The sequence below is a fragment of the Orcinus orca genome, chromosome 14 (genome assembly GCF_937001465.1).
Source record: "Orcinus orca chromosome 14, mOrcOrc1.1, whole genome shotgun sequence".
In the NCBI taxonomy this organism is placed as follows: Eukaryota; Metazoa; Chordata; class Mammalia; order Artiodactyla; family Delphinidae; genus Orcinus; species Orcinus orca.
The window spans coordinates 37,024,190-37,038,093 of record NC_064572.1 but is presented as its reverse complement, the minus strand read 5'-3'; the positions used below and the strand labels follow the sequence as shown (position 1 = coordinate 37,038,093).

The following is a 13,904-nucleotide window of genomic DNA, read 5'->3' as shown; positions in this document are numbered from 1 at the left end:
CGGGTTCAACCCCTGGTCCGGGAACTAAGATCTCGCAAGCTGTGCAGGATGACTGAAAAAAAAAAAAATCCACAGAGAGAGAGAATAAATAATAAATGTTGGTGAAGATGTGGAGAAAAGGGAACCCTAGTACATATACCATTTGTGGGAATGTACATTGGTATAGCCACTGTGGAAAACAGTATGGAGGTTCCTCAAAAAATTAAAAATAGAACTACCATATGATTCAGCAATCCCACTCCTGGGTACTTATCTGAAGAAAACAAAAACACTAATTCAAAAAGATATATGCATCCTAATATTCATAGCTGCATTATTTACAGCAGCTAAGATAAGGGGCAAACAAAGTGTCCATCAACAGAGGAATGGAAAAGAAGATTTGGGACGTATTTACAATGGAATATTATTCAGCCATAAAAAAGGATGGAATTTTGCCATTTGCAACAACATGAATGGACCTGGAGAGTATTATGCTTAGTGAAATAAATCAAACAGAGAAAGACAAATACTGTATGTTGTCACTGATATTTGAAATCTAAAAAACAAAACTAATGAATATAACAAAAAGGAAACAGACTTACAGATACAGAGAATAAACTAGCGGTTTATTTATAGTAGAGAGAGGAGCGGGGTGGGGCAAGATAGGGGCAGGATTAAGAGGTAAAGCACTATCTTTAATATAAATTGGTGACAAGGGAATATTGTACAGCACAGGGAATACAGCCAATATTTTATAATAACTTTAAATGGAGTATAGTCTATAAAAATATTGAATCACTGTTGTATACCTGAAGATAACATAATGTTACAGATCAACTATAGTTTAATTAAAAAAAAAAACAAACAGAGCTTCTAGACTTGGGTCACACATCTGATGATCCAGATGGAGCACTTATCAGGGAGCACATGCTACCTGAGCCCTGGGCCCTTGTTTTTCTCCCCCACTTTTTCCCTCCGTGGCTGCCAGGTGTTCCCTGCCCCTCCTCTTCCTCCACGCTGTCCAGTGAATCCACATGTGGAGTTCATGGTGGGAGGATGTTCTCTTCCACCCCTTCCTCCAGGAAGCCCAGGTGGGGCCCTGAGCTGGCTTCTCACCAAGGGGTCTTTGTCCTCCCTGTCGTCCTCCCTCAGGGGCTGGGTCTTCCCTGAACACGCTCATCCAGAACGTGCAAATGAGTTACCTCCTAGCTTCATGACCAAATCCCAAATCACCCCAAGGCCCACTATAATAGCTCACCTTTGTCCAAATGTAATTTTGAATTATCTATATTTGTTTTTAGTTTAAAGAACTCTTTGTACATAAGTTTTTTACTTTTTCTCAGATTGTATCTCAATAGAATTATAAACAAACTTCTGGATAGTATTTAGTAAGTAGTGGGTTTTTTTGTTTTTTTTTTTTCTTTGCGGTACGCGGGCCTCTCGCTATTGTGGCCTCTCCCGTCGCGGAGCACAGGCTCCGGACGCGCAGGCTCAGCGGCCATGGCTCACGGGCCTAGCCGCTCTGCGGCATGTGGGATCTTCCCGGACCGGGGCACGAACCTGCGTCCCCTGCATCGGCAGGCGGACTCTCAACCACTGCGCCACCAGGGAAGCCCAGTAGTGGGTTTTTAAATGATTCTCTTCATATTTTAATTTCTAGAAAATATAACGGGTTAAATTTAAGTTGATGACACAATTCACTATTTCTTAAACAACTATTCTCTGGGAGGAGTTCAACCACCAGAGACATTGGAAATATCAGAACACCTTCTCTCTGCCGATGGCTTCTGTGTTGCTGGGTAATAAGAGAACAGTGGGGATGATGTCATGGTCTCTGTAGTTGATCAAAGAATGGCTGGGCTGTGCTGATTGTGTGGGGAGCAGGTGTGTGGAATGAGGGGCCCAGGGGGCTCCTGGTGTTCTGGGCCCAGTAGAGCTGCTGCCCTCTGGTTGTCAGGGCCCCTGGCCAGGGCTGGACTGAACTCAGTTACTCAGGGCTGCAGAAGGTGGGTACAGGCTGGGATTCTCAGCTCTGTTCCACCTCTCCAGGGCATCTGGGTCTTTTCAGCTAGAGCAAAGAGCCTGCTCCAGTGGCACCACTGGCTGTGCAGTGCACCTGCTGAGGGCCTTGGGGGCAGCCTGTACCAAGCTCTGGGCCAGCAGCCTTGGGGCCGAAGGCTGGGGTATAAGTGGCTGAGCTCAGTCTAGCTGAGCCAGGATCAAGCATGTCCAGGGATGGGTGTGGATTCTAGGCAAAGAGCAAGGCTGGAGCTTCTGGGGGATACAGTAAGCCGTCCTGGCACCTGAGGCTTGGATGAGGTCCACCTTGCCAGAGTGACAGTCCAGGAGGAGCCCATCCAGGGCCTGAGCCATGGCTATGGGCAAAGAATGCACTGGATCTTCAGGGAAGCCATGCCTAAGATGCTGTGGGATCAGATGGAAAGACGTTTAAACCAGGCTCTAGAACCTGCAGGCTGGACCACTTCTAGTAAGTTATGGGAACCTCACTGAGACTCAGTGTCCTTCTCTGCTCTAAGGGGGTAAAGATGGGCCCTGTCTTCCAGTGAGCCTTGGAGGGATATGGTAGATGTAAATGTACCTAGCAGGTCTCAGGAATGGACACTGGTTTATATCAGCCTTCTCCGGGGCACAGCACTGAGTCAGCCTCTGTGGACAAACAGGGATGGGACGATTAGCAAGAAGAGCCCTGACAAAGGGAGGCCCACAAGGGTGAAGACTCTGTATCAGACTAGGTCAGGAGGAAGCGGGGAATAATCCTCATGGATACAGCCAGGGGAGTCAGAGGATTAAGTCAGGGCCTATCATAGCACCTGATACAAAGTAGCCCCCCGTGAAGGTGGAATCAATGAACTCGGAGGGTGATGTGCGATGTTTGTCTGCACATCCTCGCCTTTGACTGCAGTTTTTCATTCAGCCACCAGAGGGCAGAGCTGACCCATACATTCCTCGTGGGATCGAGGCCAGGCTCCCTCTTGTGAGTTCTATTGGGGATGATAAGCCTCAGAACTCAGGGAGCACCGTTCCTCTCTGTAGGTACGGAAGCCATTCACAGCCCCTGAGAGGTCAGAACCCTTTTCTCAACATTCCCTCTCTCTGGAACAAAAAAGTCCAGTTGAGGCAAATGTTCCTGCGCCAGTCTGATCAGATTTCTCAGGGCTTTGGTGTGCCTGTGCCCCCCTCTCATCCCAGGGAGTACCCCCTTCTTTCTCCTTTGTTAGGGGTGTACTGTTCTGGGGGTGGGGAAGGATTATGCACATGAGAGACTGACCCTCAGGTTCTTCAGGAAACCAGGGGGGACACAGATGCCATCCAACATTTGTGTCTGCTCTCAAGTGGAACTTAGAAGGGAATGGGAATTCCTGATCAAGGACACTGAAGCCCCGGGCCCAGGCGCCATCTCCCACCCTGCGGCGAGCCAGGCCTCAGGGGCACAGCTGGGAACCGCGGGCTTCCTGAGTGAGGATTCTCCCCAGGGTCATGAGAGTCTGAGGCACAGGCAGCAGCATTTGTGGCACTGTGTCCTACCACTCCCTGGCCTTTTGTGACATGTACCAGCCTGGGTCTCCTTCCCCCCGTGGGCCCCTCTATTCCTCCCATGTGTCTCTCCCAATCTGGCTAACTCTCCTTGGTTCTCCGGGGTGGACCTCAAGCTGTGTGCCACCGCTCTCTGCTGGTCTCTCAGTTCCCTCTGCATTCGCAGGGTGCGCTTGCGTCCTTGTGGGTCTCTGTGATTAGTCACCTGCTCCCTTCCCTGGTTCATGTTTATCCGAGACACTCATCCTCAGGTTACCCTTCCACACTTCACAGGCAGAGGCTCTTTCTCCTCCAGCTTCAGTATCCCTGTTGCTCCTTGGACCAGGCTGGATGCTGGGTCAGGATCTCATGCAGATTCCGTGTTTGTCCTATGGATGTCTGCAGGGCTGTGTACAGACAAGCCACGGCAGTGGGCACAGCCCCAGGACAGGACCGCTGGGTTGCTGGGACAAGGCTTTGTGGTGGAAGCGGATGTGGCTGGTGGCCAGTGGCCCTGCAGTGGTCATCTCCATAGTTGCACTCCTGAAGGCCCTGCCTCTCTGAATGTCCCTGCAGGCCTGGCTCCTGACCTGGGGCAGTGTGGGGTCCATGGCCCAGCATGTGCCCTCTGGTCTTGTGTTGGGGCACAGCCATGTAGCTTAGGAGAGTCCCAGCTCTGGCACATGGTGGGGCTGTGCTCGCTTTGCAGAGGGCTGAGTTCCTCTGGCTCGGGTCATATATGAAGCACAAAATCAGTTTTTTATATTTATACTCACAGGCATAATTTTTATATTAACACCATCTCCCAGTAAACCAAGATGTGTTTGGTTGAAGCTGTTTTAAATACATGTTGACTGGAAGCTGGAGTCTTTATTTGTTCCTAGTCAGTTTCTCCCGGGTCAGTGAGTAACAACTCCAGCACCCACCCAACAGATCCTCTGTTACAAGGGGCCTGGAAAGCAGCAGCCACACACCAGGGGGTAGTTTCGGAAGAAGACCCTAGAGTTAGGAGTGATGCAGATGCCTGGGAAGCCCTGCCTGCCCCCGCAGAGGGCGGGCATTGGACGGGTGCCTGAGGAGCTGGTCCCTTCACCTCTACAGAGGTGGGGCACTCCGGCAAGGATCAGATTTTCCCCACACCAGTCACCCTGCCAGGAGCTCTACCTGAACTGTCACCTTTTATCATCTCTTCAGCCCAATGAGGTGGAGCAGCCTGTGGTCTGGCTGCCCTTCAGGATGCCCTGAGGGAGCAGGGTGGGCGGTGCTGAGACCTCCTTCTCGGCCCCATTCTTGAGCCACTTTTAAGCTGAAAGCTCCAGAGAATGCCCTCTCTTCTTGAACATTCAGGTCTTTTAGAAAATGAAACCCAGACCATAGCCAGTCTTAGGCCCACAACTTGGCCTGAGGGGACATCGCTCCGACATCCCAGATCCCTGGGACAAGCGTTGCAGGCCTAAATGCCGAGAGGCTTTGGTCCCTTCTGAAATGTTTTCAAAAGTCTAGAATGAATGTGTTGAGGTATTGTTGCTGTAATCTGAGGTTAATTAAATATAGGAGGACTCACAGAAGGGCACTGCACACGAGAGAGTAGAACACATCCAGGCTGTAGGACCAGGAAGAAGGAGCCTCTTTAGAGAGCTCTGTGGACACTCCCACAGCTGACGCCACGGTGTTCCGGGGCCTGGCTCCTGGGTGAGCCAGGAGGGGGCCGAGGCTGTCACGGGAGGGTCACGTGGGTGTCAGGATGTGGGCTCAGGTGTCCTCTGAGGACAGTGGAGGCCCCGGATGAATGTAGTGAATGTGGGGGAGGAGTGGGGAGATCCATGATGGGAAAAGTCCCTTCAGTTCCAGTGAAAACACGAGGCTGGGATCAGACCAGAAGCTGGTTGTTCCATGAAGCAGGGCGAAAAGAATCCCATGTTGTCCTGAGCCTGGAATTCCTCCCAGGGGAACAGCTGTGACTGCGTAGAGCACATGCTAATGTACCTGTTTGATTCTGAAGACCAGGGCCTCCTTGATCCCGTGATGCACTGGAGTTAAGCTAAAGTGTTGTCCATGAAGAAGCTTGCAGGCCATTGAGAGTTCTCTCCTGTCGCAGTGTAGGTGGCAGACGGTTTCTCTAGCTCCCTCCGGCTGGGATCCAGGCGCAGCCCATCTTGCACCTTTCCTGGGGAGAACCCCAGCCTGCTTGCTGCCAACCCCTCCCTGCCCCTGCTGTCTGCCTGTCCCGTCCTGTCCCACCGGCTGCTCTCAGCTTTGTCTCCACCAGGCAGCCTCATGTAAACAACCACCAGGGCCTGAGCCCTGGCTGGTGCCTCCTCTCTGGGCTTTGCACGTGTTTGCAAGGCATCTAGAGCCCACTGCCCCAGAGAAGTGGACGCTTAGGCTCTGTGAGAAGCCTGTGCACTTGGTCAACATCCCTGCTTTGATGGACACTCATCCCCAGGAAGCCTGGTCGGGAGCTGCAGCCACACCTGGTCCCTTCCTTTGCTCTGTCCTACTGGGTCTTACCTTGCCGTCCTCCCTCCCAATGTAGCCATGGAAACTCCTCAGGAGAGTCATTCTAGTCCAGGTGGAGGCAGGGATAAAGCAAATCCTGGGCTTTCTCACCCCCAGCTCCTGGATGTTCCCTGCCGCTTCAGGAGAGCTGGGGTTTGTTTTAAATACCAGCCCCATTTGTAACCCATACACTCCACACTTCAGCCCCTGCTCAAAAGCCACACAGAGGTCAGGAAGACTTTTCATCTGTATCTGAGCCAAAAATCAGCAACTTTGACAATGTGGACCCAACAATGTGGGCCCAGACTAAACCCATAAGATGACAGCAAGCCAGAGGAGGTCTCTCCTGCCTCACCCAGAGCCTCTGCTTGACGGTACCTGCAGGTAGGTTTGCCAGATAAAATATAAGATGCCCAACGACACCTGAACTTCAGATCAACAATGAATAATTTTTTAGTATAAGTACGTCCCAAATGTTGCATACTTACAGTAAAAAATTCTTTGTTCCCTTGTGCCCTGTTGGTGGGATTATAAACTGGTAAATGGGTCTAGCCACTATGGGTAACAGTATGGAGGTCCCTCAAAAATTTAAAAACAGAACTACTATATGATCCAGCCGTCCCAGTTTTGGGTATATATCCAAAGGAAATGAAAACAGGTTTTCAAGGAGATATCTTCACTCCCATGTTTATTGCAGCATTATTCACAAGGATGGAAACAACCTAAGTGTCCACTGATACATGAATGGATAAAGATGTGGTGTATACATACAACGGAATATTATTCACCCACGAAAAAAAGGAAATCCTGTCATTTGCAGCAACATGGATAGTCCTTGAGGACATTATGCTAAGTGAGATAAGTCAGACAGAGAAAGACAAATATTATATGACATCCACCCTTTTTGGTGTGTGGCAGAAAAGGCAGTCAGAACATTCCAGACAAGAGAAGAATCATGCTCAGAGGAAGAGCGCCGTGGAAAGCACCCCTCAGTTCTGTGAACTTGGAACACCCTCTTAGAAGCTGGAGAAGGAGAGTGGTGGAACACAGGATGAAGAAGGCGGTAAGGCCAGGTAAATAATTAATTAGTCATTTTATTAGAATTTTTATGACATACTTTAATATATTGGCATTAAGCCATGTGAGTGACTTAAGTTAAACAGGTGACTTAAAAGATTAAATAAAATACCCCGTGATACTCTTTCATGTTTTTAAGTAAAAATAATATCTGAACCAGTGTTAATTTCTTGATTTTGATGGTTATATTGGAAAACATCTTCATATGGAATATAAACTAATATACCAGGGTGATGGAGTGTCATGTTTGCAACCTACTCTCATAGGTTCAGAAAAAAATTTGTAGTGCACCTGCCTCTTTCTTGTAGGTTTGTTATTACTTCAAAATAATAATTTCAAAGAACCCCAGAAAACCATGGCTCAGGAAGTTATATAACCTGACCTAGGCCACAGGGATAACAAGTGGCAGCTCCAAAGTGCAGCTCAGGTGTGTCTGACTCCTTAGTCCACACCCTTCCCCACCAGCCATGGCCCGGACCTCCAGGCTGCCTCCCCCCAGACCCTTTAAAATCTGCCCAAGAAGACCCCTGCTCCCATTCCTTCACCTGCAGAACCGCATTGCCTCCAAGCCGAGTTGTGGTCCTTAAGCTGGAGCTGCTCCCCAGTTGACCCAACCCTGCGCTGGCCCTGGCTCCCCATCCTGTGCCTGACAGGGTCGCAGGGCACGTGACAGGCGGCAGCAGGGCAGCTGAAAGCACTCAGGGCTCCAGCGAGGCTCTGACAGGCTCCCTGCTCCTGGGAAAGGGATTCCATTAGCTGAGCTCCCGCTCTCCCTGAGGATCTCAAGATTTTTCAGACCACTCACAGGTAAGCATGGCGATTTCTTCCTGTCTCTGTTCCCCATCGTTACCATCCCTATGTTAGAGATTCCCTCCTCATCAAGTGGCTTGAAGAGGGAATCTTATCAATTAAGGCTTCACGTGTCATTCCACTACTTAAAGAAACCACCACTGCAGGTCGTCAGACATCACCAAGGCCGAGACAGAAACTGCTGTCCTCCTGTGACCTTCCAGCCCCCGCCCTGCTTCCCCACCTCTGAGCCTGCCGGGGCGGAGGGCTGGGGAACCCGCCCAGGGTTCACCTGTACCGGGGAACCATGCTCCGTCAACTCAGCTGCAGGCCCCGGAAGCAAGAGCTGGGGGCTCAGTGGGGAGCCACGCCCCATGACAGTTTGTTCCAGCTCACCCTGACCACCCTTTGGCTTCAGACGTGACCTCTGCACACTCTGGAGCCCTATGGACACTTCCAAGAGCCAAAGAGGCTCTGGAGCTGGAATGGCCCCAGGAGGAAGCCCTGTATGTCACTGACCTGCCTCTTTGCTCCCCTGGGAAAAGAGTCCAGCCCTGGTATGTTCTCTCCAGCTGGCGGGCTTTCGGGGGATCGTGATTCTGGGGCTGCGAACATGTCACGAGCCAGGACCGGGAGGCCAAGGCCCAGGAGGGAGAGGGCTCCCTTTGCCACGTGGCTCCATCGGTTCCCGTATAAGCGCTCTCGTTCTTCACTGCTTTGGGGAAAGTGGGTGGAGGGAGAGTGGGTGGCCTCCGGTCCGTGGGAATTGTCCCTTCTTACCGATCTGGAGTTTCTCTTTAGTGGGTTTCCTAAGTGGCCCTCCAGCTGAGTGCCCTGTGGGGAAAAGTACTGGGTAAACAAGATGACAGCTTCCTGCCTGGCTGTCCTGGAGTAGAGGCCCTTGTGGCAGGCCCCTCCCTGGGCTGGAGAGGAAGCCTGGTAGCCTACGGTCAGTATAAATGTTGCTGTCCACCTCGCCACCTGGAGGCAGATCTGGAGGCAGAGAGCCACATAGGCTCTGTTCGTGTGGGTGAGTTTAGCCCCATCCCCTGGGTCTTTCCCAGGGTTGCAGCAGCATGAAGCAGCCCAGCAGCCACAGGCTTCACTATGGGTCAGGCAGGGAAGGAGGGGCCCTCCCTGGGTACCACTGGGACTTGTTCCACAGAACCCTAACTATGGGTACAGGAAGGTGGGCTTGCGAATATCCTCATACTTCACTGTGCGCCTGGGCCGGGCCCATTGGCCCCAGGGATTCAGCAGGGCCTGCAGGGTGGAGGCAGGGGGAGAAACAGCCTGCCAAAGAGAAAGTCCCGAGAAAGCAGGGAGGAGGGGACTCCCTATCACTGACCACCGTGGGGTGGCCAAGACGTGGGCCCTGGTCATCTCTGCTCATCCTCAGGATCATGATCCCTTAGAACTCAAGAGCAACGGGTAGCTGAGAGGATGAGGGACAGATGGAGCGAGTGGATGTTGACCACATCCTTCCTCCCAACAGCCTGGGAGGGACAGGCCAGGATTGCCTCCAGGACAGAAGTTTCAGCTGAAGCCAAGAGAGGTGAAGTGAGTTCCCCACGGTCACACAGCGAGGAACAGAGACTCCATTAGAACCGAGGTCCTCTGACTCTCCAGAGCTCTTTACCACTGCTCACCTGCCCAGGTACCACTCCACCTCCAGCCAGAGGGATGGGGCATGAGACCATGTTAGATACCAGATGATGCTGGGAGTTTCCAAGGATAGTATGGGTCTTTCCAGAGCTCCTGTCTGTACCTGCCCTGGCCCTCAGGCTCCATCATGTGCCTGAATCTTGACAAAGCACAGCAAGGGGAGACCTTGGCAAATGCTCCGGGTGGGCCACAGCCTTTTCCTTCCACAGAAGGAGCCGCTGGAGCAGGCACCATGCTGCTGTGCTCTTTGACCCTCACCCTCATCTGGATGGTGGTTTCTGGCCTTGAGTACAACATGAAGGAAGTTTGTCTTGGAAGCCCTGGCACCCCTGGTACTCCTGGATCCCATGGCCTGCCAGGAAGAGATGGGAGAGATGGCATCAAAGGAGACCCTGGACCTCCAGGTACTGAGTGGGAGCTGAGGGACAGTGACCTGTTTTCAGGGGGACTTGCTGTCCAGGGTTCTGGGCTACGTTCAAGGGTCAGCTGGATGGTGGGAGTTTCCGGGGACCCATAGACTGGAGCAGCCCTGGAGGGTCTACCCTCAAGGTGCCCGTGGAGTGACAGGTGAGTCAGCCTGGCTGATAAGGGAGGTCCAGTCCCATCAGCCCCAACCCACTGTGGATGATAGATAGCATACATCCTTGTCCCCCTCTCTCTGCAGGCCCCATGGGCCCCCCTGGAGGAATGCCAGGCCCCCCTGGGCGTGATGGGATGACTGGAGCCCCTGGCCTCACTGGAGAGCGTGGAGAAAAGGGAGAGCCTGGTGAGAGGGGTCCTCCAGGTGAGCAGGATGTGGCCAGTGGACAGAAGCAACTGGACACCGTGCCCATGTGGTCAGTTACTTGAGGGATGAAGGGGAGCAGACAAAACCACGGAAGTCCCCAAAGGGTATATGTTTCAACCTAGATAAGAGAATATGAGGTTGAGAAATCAGAGGGGTCTGGGTCGTGGGCCACAGCGCAGGGACTGGTGGGTAGTGGAAGTGTTCCACGCATCACAACAGCTGATGGGGAGACACAGGGCGTCAGGTGTGGGAACTGGGACAGCACTGCAAGGAGGCGAGGCACTTCCTAGTGCTGAGGCATAGGGGCATTCTGAGGGCGCAGGGGCTTATGTGGACCAAGGACCAGACAGATGATATCACTGGGAACCCCGCATGTCCAGGGCAACTCTGCAGCTCTGAGCAGTAATCAAGGTCCATCAGGAGAGTCAGAGAGAACCACATTTGCTCTTGTGGTTGGAAGGTGGGGAAGGGGGCCCTGCCCAGAAACTAGAAAACCCCGCAGAAGTGGACAGACAGAGCCATGAAAGGATATGGTAGGAAAGAAGAGCAGAGGGGGGGCTGAGTAAGTGCGAGGCTGCATTAAAGGACAAGTGTGTAGGGAGTAGGAAACACACTCCAACCTCGGGGACCCTTATGACCTGGGGCCTGGGCAGTGGCTCTAGACAAGTGAAGGGCAGAATGGCAGGCTTGCAGCTGGCCTCACACCTGCTTGGCACAAGTGGGGGTTTTTGTTGGCCTGCCCCTCTTCTTGCTGGGGATCTCTCTACAGGGCTTCCACCTTATCTAGACGAGGAGCTCCAGAGCACACTCCTTGAGATCAACCATCAAATCCTGAAGATGATGCGCGGTAAGGGGATCCCTTGGGGCCCTCTGAGGGTAGGGGGTTCCCATAAGTTCTCCTCGTTCTCAGCATCAGGCTCCAGAATCTAGAGACTTGACAAACAAGTGTGGACATGGAGGTCCTTGTTCAGATGTTCCTGAACGGCTCAGAGGAGACCGAGGTAGATGTGGATTCTCTCCCTGTGTCCTGGGGAAGCAATGTTCCTGGCTGTACTGCTTTCTATTGAATCCCAGGAAATTGCACAGTTTCAGGCACATAATAGACGGTCAATAAGTAATTGTTAAATGGGTGAACGGATAATTAAATGATGGGAGCATGGAGGGGAATCCAGAAAGACTAGGATTGGAAGAGGGAGGGAAGAAGGAGAGAGAGGAAGAGGTGAAGAGATTGCAAAGCGCATAAAGGCAGAGAGCATAAAGGGAAGGAAAAGGACTTGGAAACAAAGAGGCCTGTGGCCTGACCCGGATTCCTCTGCTGTCAGTCCTCAGTCTGCAGGGGTCCATGCTGGCAGTGGGAGAGAAGGTCTTCGCCACCAGTGGGCAGTTGGTCAATTTTGATGCCATTAGAGAGTCGTGTGCCAGAGCAGGTGGACGCATTGCTACCCCAAGGAGTCTAGAGGAGAATGAGGCCATTGCAAACATCGTGAAGAAGCACAATACTTATGCTTACCTGGGCCTGACTGAGGGTCCCACTGCTGGAAACTTCCGCTACGTGGATGGAACCCCTGTGGATTACACCAACTGGTACCCAGGGGAGCCCGGGGGTTGGGGCGAAGAGAAGTGTGTGGAGATGTACACAGATGGCCGGTGGAATAACAAGAACTGCCTGCAGTCCCGACTGGCCATCTGTGAGTTTTGAGCAGGCACCACGGCCACAGGATGGAGAGGGTCCTGCCTTGCCTTTCAGCCCACGTCCTGGGGAATCCACCTGGTCTATGAGGTGCTGTAACACCTTTGTAGCTATAAGAGTTGGAGGTATCTTAGCCACGGCACTCCCCGCTGGGCCCTGACTCCTCCCCCTTGATTACTAATCAGTCTGACTCCCCCCGGAGCCCCTTCTCAGCTTTGCACTCTAGACAGCCACTCTAACTTCGCCCTTTGGCAAGAGAGGGAGGCTTCTTTCTTCCTCTTCTTGTCCAACTCCTTCATTTATAGATGGCAACAGTGAAGTCCTGGGATGGAGGTTCCCTCCAAAAGCACACACAGGGTGCCTGCTTCCTGGCCCCTCTACTCTTTCTTTGCAGCCCACTGCCTGCCCAGCCTTATCAAGATTTAGCAGTGCTGCTCAAGCATAATGATAGATGGGTGGACTTCTGGGAAATTCCAAATGTGTGGAGCTAAGGATACATTCGGGATTATCTGGCAGCCTGAGGTCTGTGGGGCACATCTGCTCAGGCTCTCCATGAGGTCAGAGGGCTGGGTGGTGCCCCAGCATGGAGGAGGCCAACCCACCCCTAGTGATTGGCATGTATTATCCACTCCCTTGACTCTGGGGGTACCAACTCAACTCCCTGACCTAAAAGCAGCCAGCCTATGCCTCTAGGGAAGATCTCACTCCCACCTCAGGCATTACCCAAGTAACTTCCTGCTGATGAACACATCCCCACCACTTCAGACCTCAGTGAGGTGTTTATTGAGCATATACTATATACCAAGCACCTTGACAAGCACTTCTAAGACATCTTATAAACTATGACTTAATCTTCACACAGTGCCATGGAACGAGCATTATTTTCCCCATTTTTTATACAAGAACACTGAAACTTAAAGAAGTTAAATGTTTTGAGTTTTGTTACACGGAGCAAGTGACAGAGGCTGTTTTCAAACCCATCTACCTGAACCTGAAGCTTATGCTCATCACCACCCCATCCTCTCACTGAGCAGAGATGATTCAAGTGTAATAAATCATGAATATGTTAACATGAGTTTCCATTGCTTTGGTTTCAAGAAATATTTCTGTGATTTTAGAAATCAAGTTAACTCTGGCTCTGAGGCCCCACTTACCTGAAAAGTGGAAAGTTCAATCTCAGGTTAAGCTTTTTTGTTGGGTGGAAGGGGCAACCTGCTCCCATCCTCAGGTTGTATGGGCAGATGGGGAGTTACAGAAATGTCTGGAGGAACAGAGGAGCATTAGTGTTGATGGCTGGCATCTAGATAGCTCCTGATCTAAGTCTACATGTTCCATTTGAGGGTGGTGATATCATGCCTTCCGTTCCCCACTCAGCCCCCTGGATGTTTGCCATGGCCCAACAGTGGTGGCATTCAGGGCTCTGTGAGCCACCTCAGTCTCAGGACTGCATGGAAAGGGACCATGGCCCCCATGTCCCAAGGCTGTGTGGGAATTGGATCATGTCTCTACTTGCTTGAGGAGGTGACCATATCTATGTCGCATCTCCAGAAAGGTCCCCACTTCTCCCACCTTCATGTAATGCCCTCCCTCACTGCATATACTTCTTTTTCGGGACAAGAGGAAGTTCTGGATCACAATCCACAAAACCAGATGGGAACGAGCAGAACTATTTCTCATTCTTTCATGAATGTCAATTTTTAATCTGGTCACCCTGCCACATGAGCTCAGGGCCCAGCACACAAATTATTGAGCCTTCCCCAAAATTCAAAAAAGTACAGAGAAACATATTTCCCGTATTTTACAGAGAAACAGTCTAAGTCTCTGAAAATCGTTGTCTTCTCATTTCTTGTTAGGTTTATTTTTACTTCCTTTATGGTGTTATTT

The 13,904-nt window shown here is 51.6% G+C and overlaps 1 protein-coding gene across 3 annotated transcripts; it reads left to right on the top strand.

The window, feature by feature from the left end:
• Positions 1-2,641: 2,641 nt before the first annotated feature.
• SFTPA1 (surfactant protein A1) lies at positions 2,642-13,090 on the top strand. 3 transcript variants are annotated; one of them, XM_049696963.1, is made up of 5 exons: positions 2,642-8,435; positions 9,374-9,947; positions 10,208-10,327; positions 11,100-11,177; positions 11,653-13,090. In XM_049696963.1, exons 2-5 carry the CDS (start codon positions 9,671-9,673, stop codon positions 12,027-12,029), a joined length of 852 nt encoding a protein of 283 aa, XP_049552920.1. In that variant the 5' UTR covers positions 2,642-8,435; positions 9,374-9,670; the 3' UTR covers positions 12,030-13,090. The 3 variants fall into 3 exon arrangements, with proteins under 3 accessions (XP_049552920.1, XP_049552921.1, XP_033289871.1); XM_049696964.1 differs by having other exon boundaries at positions 2,642-8,908; XM_033433980.2 differs by having other exon boundaries at positions 2,642-9,535; positions 9,753-9,947.
• Positions 13,091-13,904: the final 814 nt, after the last annotated feature.